Consider the following 15,887-nt stretch of genomic DNA (forward strand, 5'->3'; position numbering starts at 1 on the left):
AATTTTTAAGAAGAAAGTAGGATAGTGTTGAAAAGTTTAAAACGAAATAGTCAAATAGGCAATCCCTATAAGAACCACAAGTTTCTATTTACATAAAGTAGCAAAACAAACTCCTGAAACTTGTGAACTCTTAAAAAAATGTCTTGGTTGTGCCAAAGTTGACAAAAATAAAAGATGAGGTTCTGTTTAAGAAAGGAGGAATAGGTTTGACATTCTCTGAAAATACTTTCCCTGCCTATGATATATATTAATAGTTTTGGTTCAGTTTTAGACAGAAGCAACCTTTTAAACGGAAAAGTCAACTTATGGCTCAAGCCAAGAATCAGAACTAAAGAAAAAGACAAGACTGAACAGTAAACAGCAAAAGGTAAGAGATATTAAACTCTTTAGGAATCTCAGGTAGGAGAAAATTTCTATTATATAATTTATACCATTGCATGTTTAAGTATTTTATTTTATCAAAGTTTGCTTATTTCCAGCAACCACGCACACAAAAACAAATTTGGATAATTGCTTTCAACACTTAAAATACAAACTTTTGCCTTCTGCTCACATATGGGGATCAGGGATATCCTTTATGAATAGTGCTTCTCAGAGCTTACCATGAACTGCATATTAAAATTAGTTGATACAGCCCAAGGTATGTACTCTACCATTATTTTAAGTATAGGTTTCAAGCATATACTACCTCTATAGGAAAGAAAATGAAGAACTGGTATTCATGAACCAGACAGAAGCCTATATTGTATTAGGTAAACAGATATTAAACTCAGAAAAGTAGGAACTAAGAAAAGAAAAAGGTATAAAAACTAAGAAAATTCACTTCAGAAACCCATGGGAAACGGAGGAGATCATACCTTGAATAACTCAAACTCCTTCTTTGGCATCAACAGCTAATGACAAATGATGAACATAAAATAAGTAATACATAATATATACACACATCAGGCCAGCCAAAACATAACACAGCAAATAATTTCCATTGCCATCACTTTAAGTTACCGAGATAGAGAAACTATACACAAATTCTTTATTTTGAATGTTTGCTTGGTTCATGGATTCTAGTAAGGCCAAGTCCCTCTGGATAAGCACAGGACCAACCCCAGGCGTGAATGTCATGAGGAGCCATAAGTACTGAAATACATTGTCATGGCAGCAGAAGTATGACCACAATTCCAGCTTTGGACAATCTGTATTTTTTTAAGCCTAGATTTGGTATAAAAATTAATGATTTCACTGCACATTCTATGCAGCTTCTACTCAAATTCATGACATTATTATGAGGTCAGATGTGATCTTTTTCTCAAGACTTTGAAAATTAAAAGAATTCTTTCTCGGGGAATGAGAAGCCACCCCAGGTTTATAGGCTGTACCTGAGAGAGTCCATCCATTCTTTGTTTACAGACCTCACTCTAGAGAGCCTGTCACAGGTCTAAAATTCCCATATTTAAAAGCAAGTTAATTCAGATGTTAGGGCGAATGAGCTGACCGGGGTCATTGAAATCCTGAAAATGTGGCATGGGCCCTAAGAATGGACCTTCATAGGCCTTCAATGATCAGGAAGAGAGAATCTGACCTATCTAATCTATATCATAAGTACATTTTAATCTTAAAATCAAGAGAGGAAAAATATTGTAATCCAGCTGAACAAGTACTCATGTACTGGTGTAAGGTGAGATGAGTGCAAGTTCAAGGCTGGTCAGTGGCAGATCATTTAAGAGACTGAAGGCAAGCGCTGAAGATGAACTGCTGGACACCAAGCCATGATCTCAGTGCCATCCTCTATCAAGAGGAAGCCACTAGTGGATAGGAGAGCTGTGGGTAAAAAGACAGAAATACCATTTCTTCAAATGTCAGAAATACTATAGATCGGGGGGAAAAGCTTTCAGAGAATCAGGCACCTACTGCTAAACATTTTGAACAATTTCTAGAAGTAAATCAGAAAACATATGTGTAATTTTTCCTGTGTCTCTCACCATTGCCACTCCCCAACCAATTACTCTAGAAAAAATTATATAACCAACTACATCTCAAAATGATCAATACACAAAGGTGTTTAAATCCTCTTTAAAAGTGATAACTTTGTAAATGTGTACATACTACATTTTACTAAGAAATCATGCTCACCTGTATAGTATGAGTATAAGGTGGATCAGCACGCCCCAATCCAGATTCTGGAGGTCTCACAATATCCAAAATGTTATTTGGCACAAATCCAGAGTCTCCACTTGCATTTCGAACTTTCCACCATTGCTTCCGATCATCAAGTATCTGTCACGTGCAAGAAAATAAAGGTATAATTTCCACATAAAAGCCATTTTATGAAGGAAGTTCCCTAGACTTCAACAAAGAAAATTTTTCTACTTCAGATAATTAACTCAGCATCAACGTAGTGTTGATTGAATGATTCTCAGGAATTACAGTAAGAAGGCATTTATGAGTATACAGTAGATAAGGTATCATTATGGTGAATCTACCCAAGGTCCATTTTACCTCCAAAGAACGGTCTGCATTATTTGAAGTACTTAAGGACTAAAGTACTTAAAGGACTTAAGGACTAAAATGACTTTTGGAAAAACCCATTGTCTCCATTTTGGTGATAGAAAGAAAAAGTATATAAATATTACTTTTTTTCCTTACAAAATTTACTGTGATAATTCACCTTATATATTCAAGAAGATGAACTCTCAATTAGAACCTAACAAAGAGAAGCTGGTGTTGTGGTGGACTATCCCTAACATCATTAGCTCAATGACTGCTGAGTATATCTGTGCAAGGATATAGGATAAAAAAAGAAAATGTCTCTTATTGAACTATTATGTGCATCCACATCTGAACTGATAACTAGCCTTGGCTCCAAAATGAAGAAATATCAGAAGAAAGAGGGCAAGGAAGAGAGCAAAGGAAGTTAAAAAGCCCACTCCCTCCCCTCCCCACAAAAAACAAATAAAGGAGTATTCTAAAGCTATCCCCTTAGAAGGAGTATCTGTACACCTCTTCTAAATAGATGTAGGCATTTCTCAAATACCATGCCTTTAGTAATGTAACACTTTTGAAGGAAGGTTTAGTTATATACCAAAAGAGCGATACAATAAAACTACATTATTAAGAGTATAAAAATGAAAAAATTCTATTACCTCTAAAATATCATCCTTTAGAACTGAGAGCTCACTGTTGTTTCTTGCTACAAAGTCATACTTGGATTTGGCATATTTTTTGGGTTGTGTTTTGAGTGGTTCATAATTTCTATAAAAAGAAAGAAAAAAGAATATTATTCTGCTAGCTCTTCCTAAAGGATAAAAACAGAAAACATTAAGACAAGCCAAATCCTACCAGAAAACTTTCTGAAAAGTTACAGCAGTTTCATTTTATTACATTTTACATTATGACAAATACAAGTTACTTTAAAGTTCTTGCTATTAAAATGAACAAACTATGGCCATGGAAAAAAACAAATAATGCAAAATCACAAGGCTAGGTAGTACTTAGAAAAATCAAGAATCCAAGTCTATAAATTCTTTGTCAACTAAATACATATACTGGATATTTTGTTAATTATCATCTCTACCATAAAAGAACTAGATAAAGACAAATGTTAGTATTTTTCATAAAATTGAAGGAGACTGAAAATAATTTCCACAGTGGTAATTTTAGTTATATGTTGATTTCACTAATTCAGGCAATGTCTGCAATTCAGTAACCAAATATGTAAATTAAAAATTTATAACTAGGCATCAGTTTTTAGAAACACTTTGCACAGTTATCTAAACTGCAAAAAAAGACAGATATGCACTAAGTATGAGACTAGTAACACTTTCAAATAAATAAATAAATAAATAATTTAATTCACTATAAACTTTTAAAAAGTGTATGGGCCCTATTTTTTAAAAATAAAACTTCCTCAAAAAACCAAATACCTCTTCTAATCATTAAATGAGTACTAATAGATTTAACAACTTAACTAAAGATTACTTTTATATGTAACACAATATACTTGATGCATTAAATATTTGTATTTTCTTCATCTTTTTCAATAATAAAATTACTTTAACCCTTTATTAATTTTACTCCCTAGTCTTCTCCTCCATTTACATTCCCACATTTATTTACACATCTCTACAAGGGAAATAGCAGGTAGAGACTAAAGATGTTAGGTCATCCTACCCCTGTCAAGTTGCCATTCTTTTTGCTGTCTACCAAGTTCTCTGGAATGTTGAGTTATACCAGGGCCTGCAGAACAGTTGTAGACATAATGTATCCTTTCATCATAGGTTTTTGTTACCTCTTAGGTAGTAACTCCATTGGAGGAGGAAGATAGGGACAAAGAAAAAAGAAGACCAGTATAGAACATCTTATAGACAAGCATGTATGAACAGCTTATTGGCTATTTTTAGTACATTAAAAAGAAGATTGGTGGAAAAGGTGAAATTATGGTGAAGTAATTATTATATGTTAATAATAATAATAATTTTAAAACTGTGTTCCATAGATTTCCCATCCGTATCCCTACTGGAATAGCTCTGCTTTTATTTACTTTATATATTAACATTTAATCTACTAAGATTTCATTTGGGGGATAAAAGAGATTCAATTACCCCAAACATTAGAAAAACAGTAATCCCAGTGTTTTATCTTCCTCTCTTCCCCTATTTTCCTTTCTCCTATGATCTGCAAAATAATCATTATTAATAACGGAGAGTTAAGGGTCTATAACAAAGTTTTTTTTATCTTGCAGGTCTCAGAAGTGTTTACCTGAAGTGCTTTAGAATTTACAAATCTTTACGGCTCACAGCTTCTTGCCCTCTATAGGTTAAGCATGGATATGACACTGACCATAGTTATCAAACAGATAATCACAATTTGTAATTTTTCAGAGGTACCAAACTTTCTTGGCCAGGCGCAGTGGCTCATGCCCCTAATCCCAGCACTTTGGGAGGCTGAGGAGGGCGGATCACCTGAGGTCAGGAGTTTGAGACCAGCCTGTCCAATATGGTGAAACCCCACCTCTACTAAAAATACAAAATTAGCTGGGCATGGTGGCACATGCCTGTAACCCCAGCTACTGAGGAGGCTGAGGTGGGAGAATCGCTTGAAACCAGTAGGCGGAGGTAGCAGTAGGCCGAGATCGCGCCATTGCACTCCAGCCTGGGCGACAAGAGCAAAACTGTCTCAAAAAAAAAAAAAAAAAGAGGTACCAAAGTTTCTTAAGAGCTATGGAATGTAACAAAATGTATGGGCTCAGTTTCTGATTTGGAATAATAGATATGCCACTTGATAGAGAGCAGACATATAGACAGTAGTAATTTGAGAACTTCTCTAAAATACTAATTGCATCTGATAGCAGTAAGCTATAAAACTCAAAGGTATGGGCTCTTCAACAAATGGTCTACCTGATGGCATAGTAATTTCACAGAACAGTGAATATACTTCATATGACATTGTTAAGCCAAATATGTTCTGAGAAACCCTCTGTACTTCCACACTTGAGTCCTGTGGACAAATCATAACCTAATTTAGTAGGTAGACACATTGAAAACCCAATTTAGGAGTATGCTTCTGTAACAATAGCTGAGTCTCAGCCAATCCCAGCAGCCATACTTCAAGTACTCATAGGCCGCTGACTGTTCAAATTGTGTGCAAATGCCAAACTGTAACCAGTCCAGCTGTTTCTATACCTCACGTCCGTTTTCTGTACGTCACTTTCCTTTTTTTGTCTATACATTTTCTCTGACCAGGAGGCATCCCTGGAGTCTCTCTGAATCTGCTGTGATTATGGGGGCTTCCCAATTCATGAGCCATTTTTCCCCCCTTTGCTCAATTACACTGTTAAATTTAGTTTGTCTGAAGTTTTTCTTCTAACAGTATCTACTGCATTCCTGCTATGTAATAGAGTTTAAGGTCAATAATAATTATTTATAACAACAAATTCCAAACCTCTGTATATTTTATATCAGACCACAATTTTCAGAGAGTTTTTCAAAATGATGACAAATTTTCTTAGCAACATAGAACCTCAATGATTCACGTATTTATCAACTATCCTAGCTCCTATTAAGTCCAGCTGAGGCAGAATTAATAGAACAACTTTAGAACAATTAATAGAACAATTAATAGAATTCATAAGAACAACTGAGATATAAAATCTACCCACCACTCAAGGTATTCAAAAAAATTCTTTCTACGGCGAAATTCTGACCACTCTAGTCTATTATCCCTTCATGGAATTTCCTTCACTATATTTTATTTAAATTTCTATTTATCAAAGGTTACTAAAAGAAACCTTATAAAATTCATGACAGCCTTCTCTGTGGTGAGGAAAAAAAATTGTTAAAAATAAATGTCCCTGACATCACCTATCCCATCCTACATTAAGTTTCATGAGACAAATATTATTGAGAATTTAGGAGTAAGAAAAGCATTTTTTATCCCAATGAACTGATACTCATTCCTTTTCCTAATGTTAGCAAATGATTATGTTTCTCTTTTTGTTCTGACAGCCAGAGAAATCTGAAAGACAAATCTGAAATTCAACAATAGTGTCAACTTTTATACTTCATAAAAATTCTCATCTTCCCTCTTAACTTCTTAATTTTATTTCATTATTTAATTTTCAATAATACTACTACTTTAACTACATATAATTTAAGTGGGCTAACTGAATCTATTTTGGAAGTAGAAGGGGTACAAAGATATAACTAAATCAATAAACCAAAGTTACATTTCCCTGATACTCGATAAAGATCATACAAATCAAGGTAAGCTTTTAAAAGACTCTGTGGTAAGGTGCCCAAAATAAATGGCAGAGTTTATTCCATCAGTAATACTATCCCTTACAGATATGCAGGTGAAGGACAGGGAAGTAGTGACTCTGAAATACTGGATACACTCTCATGCACTTATTCATCCAATCCATCAATCAAATAAATCTACACTTATGGAGTGACCACAGTATGCTAGATGTGGTCTTAAAATGGAACCCGATAAAAGTTTTCTAATGTCAATATGTACTCTACATACGCACTCAAGTGGTTTTCTAGCTACTTAGCTGTGGAAAATCATCCAAATTACTGAAGTGATAAAACTGAAATAAACCTATTAATCTGAAATAATTTCTATAATATTGACATCTAAGACAGAAAGAAAAAAGAAAATATTAAGACGAGTACTTAGTTAAGAAGGATTTCAATGAAATAATGTTCAAGCTTCAAAACCGATTTCCAACTGTATCTACTAAAAATTAATTATATAATTAAAACATTCTCATATGTTGGCATTTAAAATATATATTATTCATTGCTGACTTTTCTTTGTACTCAGTTTAATGTCACTGGTGACCTCAGAGTTATACCTGTGTAATTTCTACAGCAATTACTTAAGCATTACCTGTCACCATCCCTGACGAAGAACAAAAATTTTGAATCCCACTTTCTTCAGATTATATTAAGAAAAGAGTGTACAGAAAAGAAATAAAGGGCATATAACTCTTGTGGTAAGAGAGGCTTTGAAGCAGGAAAGTACTAGGCTGAGTTCTCTATCCCCAGTTCATTGAATGACCCTCCTCCTATTCCCATGTTATCAAGATTGTACCTGCTTTTCTCTTTTCTACATGGCTTGGCTCTATGTAGCTCTCACTTACTAAAAACAAGATTGGAAATTAAAAAAAGAGAACTTATTCCAGTTCCTTTATTTCTTCTCATCCCAATTCTCCATCTCTGCCTATATTAAATTTTTTAAGAGTGAAAATATAGAAGAATAAATGAAGTATAAAACTGGAAAGTCAAGATAAAAAGATGAAATAGCACGAATGACAAATAAGGCATTGACCCTGTTTAAATATTTATACTCAGTTTAAATATATCTATCTAAAGGAAGGCTTATTTGTTTTCATTGGGTGAAGATAAAGATGGAAACTGTTTCCTTTAAAAGCTACAGAGCTGGAAGGATCCTCAGAGACCATCTGGTATAAACTAATGGAGGGTTTCAAGACAATTCTTTCTTCTTAATGTATACAATTTGTCAGAAGTATCTTTTAAAAAATGGAAAGTCATCCAAAGGCATTTGCACTAAACGAGAATTACAGACTGAAGGTCCAGACATCTTTTGTTGATCAAAACTAGTTCTCTAAAGGAACAACTGAAACTTTATCAACTAATTAACAGACAGAAAGTTTAAAGAAGCAGCAGACAATACAGACACTGTCACTTCTGTTAGCATTAGATCAGACAGTTATCCACAGCTCTCAAAAGGGTGCTCCTTAAATGTTACCTATCTATATGGCGGTTAGAAGTTGGCTTAAAAGCAACAGCAGCTTCCCCTTGGTCCAGGTGGGATCCTCTTGCGTAAATGTTGCTACCAAACGCATAGCCATCCGCTGCATGATACTCTGATACACTGGAATGCTGAAAGCCAAAGTGGGGCAGATTAAAGAATCACCAAATACTATTTGAATCAGCACTCAGGTCAGTCAACAAGATCTCTCAACTATATTGTGATAAGTTTTCATTTTCAAGTGCTGGATCATTATGTTAACACATTATGAAATGGGAGTGATACATTTTTGTCAAAGACTTACTTATAATAAGAAAAGTCACTAGTGCAAAGGGTAATCTTGCTCTTTCTGTTCAAGAAACTGTCACCACTCTAGCAAAGTAAATATTGTCACATGAAAATCAACTGAACTCTATGCATTAAAATTATACCGACTTCTCTTTTTTTTTTCAATTTTAAAATGATACACAGAACATTATAGTATTTTCAATTTTTTAAAAAATAGCAGCACTATTATCATCTTTGCTGTTAGGGGAAATACAGAAAGGCACAACTAAATGGATCTTGATAGCCAAGAGTCCAGGATAAGAGCATGCTGGAGTCATTTCTTTTTTGCAGTTATGATAATTCAGACAGGAAACTACTGGGAGCGACCAAGAGTGACAGTTCAGATTCACAGGTCCCACTGAGGACCACAGTTTTAAAGCTATAGACCAGCAATCCCCAACCTTTTTGGTAGCAGGACTGGTTTCACGGAAGGCAATTTTTCCATGGACCCCAGGGCCGGAGATGACGGGGATGGTTTTGGGATAAAACTGTTCCTCCTCAGATCATCAGGCATTAGATTTTCATAAGTGTGTAACCCAGATCCCTTGTATGTGCAGTACACAAGAGGGTTCTTGCTCCTAATGGAATCTAAAGGCGCAGCTCATCTTACAGGAGGTGGAGCTCAGGCGGTAATGCTCACAGGCCTGACGCTCACCTCCTGCAGTGAGGCCCAGTTTCTAACAGGCCATGCACCAGTACTGGTCCACGACCCAGGGACTGGCGACCCCTGCTACAGAGAATACATGCTCAGACTGGGAGAAAACAAACAAAAACTCCTCAAAGCCTTTACATTGTTTCTTTATATGAAAATGAGGTCTGGAAGAAGCATGATAGACACTGAAGCACTGGAATTCCTTGGCTATTTTCATTATGGATTTTGTGTATTTGTTTATGGATTCATTGGGGCAAAATAGTTGAAACTGGGAAAGTTTCAGAAAAGTCTTGAACATATGGTTACCACAGTTAATTCTAATGGCAAAGTAAGCAGGAGGAAGGCTGAGTTTATCCATGGACAGGGCAGGTGACGTTTATATATACAAAATCAGGATACCGTGCTTAATATAAATACAAATAAACAAGTTTCAGCCATTTAAATTTAAAAAATCTGAGCTTAATTCAGTTTATCATTTCCCTGGGAAAGAGTAGAGGCACTACATTAGATTAGGTAATCTTTAATTAAAGGCTGTTCTAAAGAGGGGAGTGCTCTGTTAGAAGCACCCACACCTTTTGCCCAGCTCTGAACATAACAGTGAAGTCAGCAGTATGAAATCACTGGGTCCTGAGAGTGACTGGGAATAGTGAAAGGGAGAAGAGAAATGATGACAAATGACTAACTGTGATGACTACCAAAGCTTGCTTAGGGTTCAGAGGAAGTAAAGAAGCTGAGTACTGCCACCCATATTTGTCACTGTATGTCACCTATGTCTTTCAATCCTAAACAAAAATCATAAGATCCTGAATTACCCAAGTCTTGTTGTAAATGCATTTATTATAGTAGCAATAAAGTATAATAAAATCTCTCTTCTAGGGATGATTACACTTTTATGCATTTTAAGTCACCATTACTCGGCCTCTTTTCCAACAAAATTTCAAGGCATAAAATTCCCTGGAACTGCTGGCATGTGTTTTTCATTTTTTAAAACCTCTGAATAACTACTTCAGCCATAAAATGAAATATAGTTTATAACAGGAAAATGATAACTCATTACAAGTAAGGATTCTCAATAATTCCTCTTTTAAAATTACTTATTCAGGGAAAGTAGACAAACTTATATCCTGGGAGCCCATTACTCTCTTCTTAAATACACAAATTGAGAACAAAATCACAAAAGTGAATTTCTGAGGCATACATTATAAAGTGAGTATATTTTCTTACTTAAGATATGAAGGCTATAAGCTGGAAATTTTTAGGATGTAAAAACAGTCAGCTGTAACTATAGCAACAGCAAGTGTATCATAATTTCATGTTTGATTATATTTCCTTTCCTCTAGAAAAACTGCCCTTTAAATGGAAAGAAAGTTCACAGTGATGAGGCCTGAACTCTGAAATACAGGCAGGGATATACACTTGCCAACCAAGCAGTGAGGTCATCTTAACTATTCATTTAGAGGGAAGGACAGGCATGGAATCCACCTCTTCCCTTATAATACAGCCAGAGGAAAAAAACAATTACATTAGAAAAAAATAATTTCAAAGTAATATGTTGCTTTATTTTTAAAGTTTCAGGAATTAAACCAAACTTCTATAATACTATTGTTATTGTCCAAATAATAGTCCACAAAGGGAACATTTTTAAAAATTTAATTTAGATAAACATTTCGCCTTAAAAGTAGTTACAGGATATAACACACCATGGTTTGACAATTCATTCCTTCATACCACATTTGCCACATTATAAATACCTATGATGGCCTGAGAAAATTAATCTAATGAATTAATGAAAATAATAGGACTTTGGGAAGATCTCGTCATCATTTACAGTTTCTTCTTCAAACTAGATCTCATTCACCTAATTCTTCAGGTTCTGCCCATCCTATTTGTGTTTGGTCCAGCTTTAATCAATGTTCAATGTTCTTTTCCAACAAGAAGAGTCACAGAAACATCATTTGAAGGGAATGTGACAAGACAGCATACTCAATTTCATTCTCTCAACTTGATTCCCAAATAGGTTATACTCTAAAGATGACTAAATACTTAAAAGACAAAATGAATGTTAAGATCTCCTCAAGGTGTATAGTTTTATAAATGATCATTTGAACCTAAGCACTAGAGTGCAGAAGAACTTTGGTCCTCTAGCAAGGGTGATAGGACTCCAGAGGTTTAGAACTAGGCAAAAGGGAAGAAAGAAAACAAACAAAAGACAAGAGAGGCAAAGCAACGTGAAGAGAAGAAGAAGAAAATAATTAGAGGCATTCAGGAAACAGCTGATTGGGACAGGTTAGAGGATCTAGGTTCAGGGAACTGTCTAGAGGGCCTGATAAGGGGAGAGGAAAACAGAAAGAAATAAGCCAAAGGGCAGTAGTGCAATTCCCTGACAAGGAGAGAAAGTCATCCTAAAAAAGCTTACTTAGGATCGCCAGAGCCAGGAGAACAGTGGCAACAAGGGGAGGGGGAGGGTTGACAGGCTATAGGAGAGCAATTTGGGTTGGGGTTGGGCTTCACAGAGGAACAGAGCAACTGTCACAAAAAATGACAGAGGCAAGAGAGAGAGGTAATTCAGGAGAGGGTAACATTCAGACTTTGATTCTAGAACAATTTTCAGATCAATAAAATGAGAACTTGCAATCAGAATTATAAGAGAATACAGAGATAATTACACTGTCTACAAAGGGTAATGTTAAAAAAAAAACTTTACCTCGGTGGATAATCTTTTTATTTCCTGTTTGCGCTGATGTTCTGCTACATTTGCCACAGATTCTGCCAGTTGATAAAGATCTTGTTCCATTGTTGCTCCCATGAAGTTCAGCATTGGGGGCTCCCAGCCATTGCGGAACCGTGGAACATATGGTGGAATAAACTGTTCTTTTGGCCACTCTGCTCTATAGGAGGGAATGAAGGCGTATAAACAATAAAACCTAGGAATGTATCCATATTCACAGTTCTCTTCGGTAAGGCTAGACATACACATGCACACACACATAAACAACAAAAACAGCACATAGACCTAATCTGTCTTCCATCTACCCAAAAAGAAAAAGCAAACATGTTTATGCCAGTATTTCACACCAATAAAATGAAAGAAAGATTGAAATCTGTTGCATGATATGTTTTCACAACATTGCCCCAATTCTCTGTTAAACTCAAGTTTTTAACATGGGTATGGGTTTTTAAAAATTTGTGTAAGAAGGGAGAGTGGAGCTAGGAGTATGATAAGTATTTAGAGAACAAACTTCTCTAACATTTAAAGTAGTTTCAGATTCCCAACTTTCCCTTCACTCCCCTGCCATCATTACTGAAACCTCCTGGTATTAAACGTATCTTTCAAAAGAGAAACAGCCCAGCAAGTTCTTAAGGTTTATGATTTTTAAATTTATGAAGTCCCCTAAAATGAAACAGATGGCCAGCTTTATAAATTAAATGTATCAGCTCTGTTTTAATCAGTAAAGTCAGCTAATCTGTAATCACAATCATATCAGTTCATCATTTAATGACACTGAGTGAAACTTATTTCTATAAGATCCTAATCACTCATGAACCACAAAAATAACTAGGACAAAAATGAGGGCTTCATTTTTGCTAGAATATGTTGCTTTATCTTTCATATTTAATTCTTCATGTTATATTTCTACTATGATGAAATCAGCCATCTTATTCAGATTGTTATAGATTTTCATGGTTCTTTTTATCTTTATGAGTTTTTAAATCAGTCAGTACATTCATTTCCGAAGACTCTTAACAATCAGGATCTAAAATGACCCTTTCTTCATGTTAACAGCTAACAATATAGTTCGTTTTGATGTAGTTTTTTGAATGTTAATTTTCTTATTTTAAGATAGAACCCTAAACAAATAAATTAAGGAGCCTGAGCTATATTTGTAATGTGAGGCCTGATCAATTTAATAAGCTTCATGAAATTAAAGGATGCCACCTAAGCTTATCATAAAATCATAACCTATATAAATCTAATAGATTTAAGTGATCTATTTACAATGGAATATTATTCAGCCATAAAAACGAAAGAAATCCTGTCATTTGCAGCAACATGGATGGAACTGGAGGTCATTCCGTTAAGTGAAATAAGCTCACTCATATGCAGAACCTAAAAAAAAGTGGATTTCATGAAGGTAGAGAGTAGACTGGTGGTTACTAGTGGCTAACAGGGATGGGGCAGGGTTTCAGGGAGATGAAAAGCAGTTGATTAATGGATACAAACGTACATTGAATAGAAGAACTAAGACCCAGTGTTAGATAGATCAGTAGGGTGACTATAGTTAGCACTAACCTATTGTACATTTCAAAATAGCTAAAGAGAAAAATTCAAATGTTCCCAGCATAAATATTTAAGATATTTAAGGTGATGGATATCCTAATTACCCTGATTTCATCTTTATACATTATAGGAATGTATCAAAATACCATATGTACCCTGAAAATATGTACAACTATTAATAATGTATCAATTAAAAATTACAAAAATAAAAAGATTTAACCAGTTTTATACAGTATAAGAACAGTATTATACGGCATACACTGTACTATACTAATATATAAATAGTATAAATAAATGTAAATATTTTCAATTTAAAAGCAACAACTGCAATGCTTTCAAAGAATTCTCTGCTTAACTATATTCCAACACAAGCAACTGTCGGAGTCCAAAAAATAAGTGGAAAAGTTTGTATATGTTTCAATAGGAGAAAAATGGAGAAAAAACATTATGAATTGGCCCATGACTCTTAGGCTAGCCCATTCAAAAACATTAGGAAGACAAAAGTCTAAGTGGCCATGCTAAGTGATTTGTTCTAAGTGGTGAAATAAATAAAAAGATTTAGATAAATGAGCAAAGCAAAAATTATTTATTTACAATCATGAAATTAGAAATATTTTCTTACCTTGCCTTGCTCAGCAAGCATTAGTACTACAATTGTTAATAATCTGTCTTCCATAATCACTTTATTGACAAATGCACAATTCTTAAAATTACCCACTCTTCCTTTTCAGTTCCATTGTGACTCTCTAGTCCTGAGGAATACTGATTTATAAGGAGCCTCTACTAAAACATTAGCATCTCAAAAGGCCTCTGCCTCCAGTTACTTCTGTCCTTGTCCTTGCTAGCCTCAACTACCAGACTGACCTTTCTAAAACACAGACGTCATTATGTCACACCTCTATTCACGAAGTTATTGGTTCTCCACAGCCTACAGAACCATGCTCCAACTCTTTAGCATGGCACTGAAAGCCTGCATAATCCAGCCCTCAACTCTATATGCTCATTTTAATACCCTCCTCCTCCTGCCCTTCCACAATCATCTGCTACCTGAAGTCCATATTCTAGAGAAACACATCTTCATCCTCTCTTCTCTTGACTACCTCATGCTTTCACTTCTGCTTCTCTCTCTACCTGGACAGGCCCCTGCCCTGCTATGGAATTGTGGAAATCCTGCTCATCCTGCTAAAAGGCAGTTTAGCAAACCAATGATGAATACTGACTCCAGAGCTACATGGCATGAGTTCACATCCCTGCTCTGTCACTTACAAGTTGTGTGATCTCGGGCAAATTACTTATCCTTCCTGGGCCTTACTTTCCTCATCTGCAAAATAGGGATAAAAAGAGTAGTTATGTAAAGTGCATGGACTAGCAAGCACTGTGCGTGCGCGCGCGCGTGTGTGAACTCTATGTGTACCTGTCAATTTTAAATGCCAGCTCTTCTTTGAAAGCTAACTACCCTCCTGTCTAAATCCTCTTCCTGATTGCTCCCCCTTCCTTGCCAACCAACAGCATTTTGTTTATGACTCACTCCTAAGGTATATCATGCCTTATATTACATACACTTCTATCTCTTCCACTAGATTTGTAGCTTTTAAGGGTTTAGGCTTTTTCATCCTATGACACTTAGCCCCCGTATGTACAAGGTTAAATAAATGTCTCATTAGATCCATGTAATAAACAAAGAACGGTACTTAAGGCATTATAGGTGGCAAATGCTAAACTCATATATGCTTACCTGGCTTTCATCCAAGTTCCTCCCAAAGATATCCACAGCTGCCGTTCATCACTATTGACAGTATAATTTAAGAAATCAATTGTGTCCTTAGTCAATAGGGGACTAAGTACTGAACTGGCTAGTTCAGGACCTCCTGTTGCCTGCACCACCTAAAACAATAAACCATTTTTAGCAAGAAGATGACTATTATTTGTGTATTTTCAAAATGTGTTGACGAAATGGCAGACATGCCAAAATAAGCACTATTTTTTAATAGTCATATTAAATTTTGATGCTGTGCAACACGCTACTGAATGAAAAACAGCTTGTGAAATCAACTTGCCCAGTCCAGCAGTGCTTTAAAATCTAAAATGAAAGTTAACAATTTAACAACTTTCACAGCATCTGCCTATGGGCTGCATATGACTATAGTTTCTCTGGAAGATACTAAAGGCTATGCAGAGAACTCTAGATCAGGTGATTTTACTATCCCTGTTTTGTTGTTGTTGTTTTAAATATGTGTTTCTCTACTGGCAAATCTGTTATGCTAAACTTGAAAAATACAGTTCCCGAGATGAATACTATCAAGAGAAACAATACTATCAAGAGTTAACAGTCTATGGCTGTGCCTATACAGACACATAAAA

The 15,887-nt window shown here is 35.3% G+C and overlaps 1 protein-coding gene across 16 annotated transcripts in view; it reads right to left on the minus strand.

Moving 5' to 3' along the window:
- EPS8 (EGFR pathway substrate 8, signaling adaptor) overlaps positions 1-15,887 on the minus strand; it is a 168,162-nt gene that overhangs the window by 18,364 nt on the left and 133,911 nt on the right. For 15 of the 16 annotated variants that reach the window (XM_007967770.3, XM_073020516.1, XM_073020509.1 and 12 more), the window contains 5 exons: positions 15,262-15,410; positions 11,952-12,135; positions 8,266-8,399; positions 3,138-3,246; positions 2,128-2,271 (listed from right to left, as the gene is read on the minus strand). In XM_007967770.3, coding sequence (XP_007965961.1) covers positions 2,128-2,271; positions 3,138-3,246; positions 8,266-8,399; positions 11,952-12,135; positions 15,262-15,410 — 720 coding nt within the window. Of the gene's footprint in view, positions 1-836; positions 894-2,127; positions 2,272-3,137; positions 3,247-8,265; positions 8,400-11,951; positions 12,136-15,261; positions 15,411-15,887 lie in introns of those variants that run through there. The other variant, XM_073020517.1, reaches the window with a different exon arrangement.

This window comes from Chlorocebus sabaeus, chromosome 11 (genome assembly GCF_047675955.1).
Source record: "Chlorocebus sabaeus isolate Y175 chromosome 11, mChlSab1.0.hap1, whole genome shotgun sequence".
NCBI classification, from domain to species: domain Eukaryota; kingdom Metazoa; phylum Chordata; class Mammalia; order Primates; family Cercopithecidae; genus Chlorocebus; species Chlorocebus sabaeus.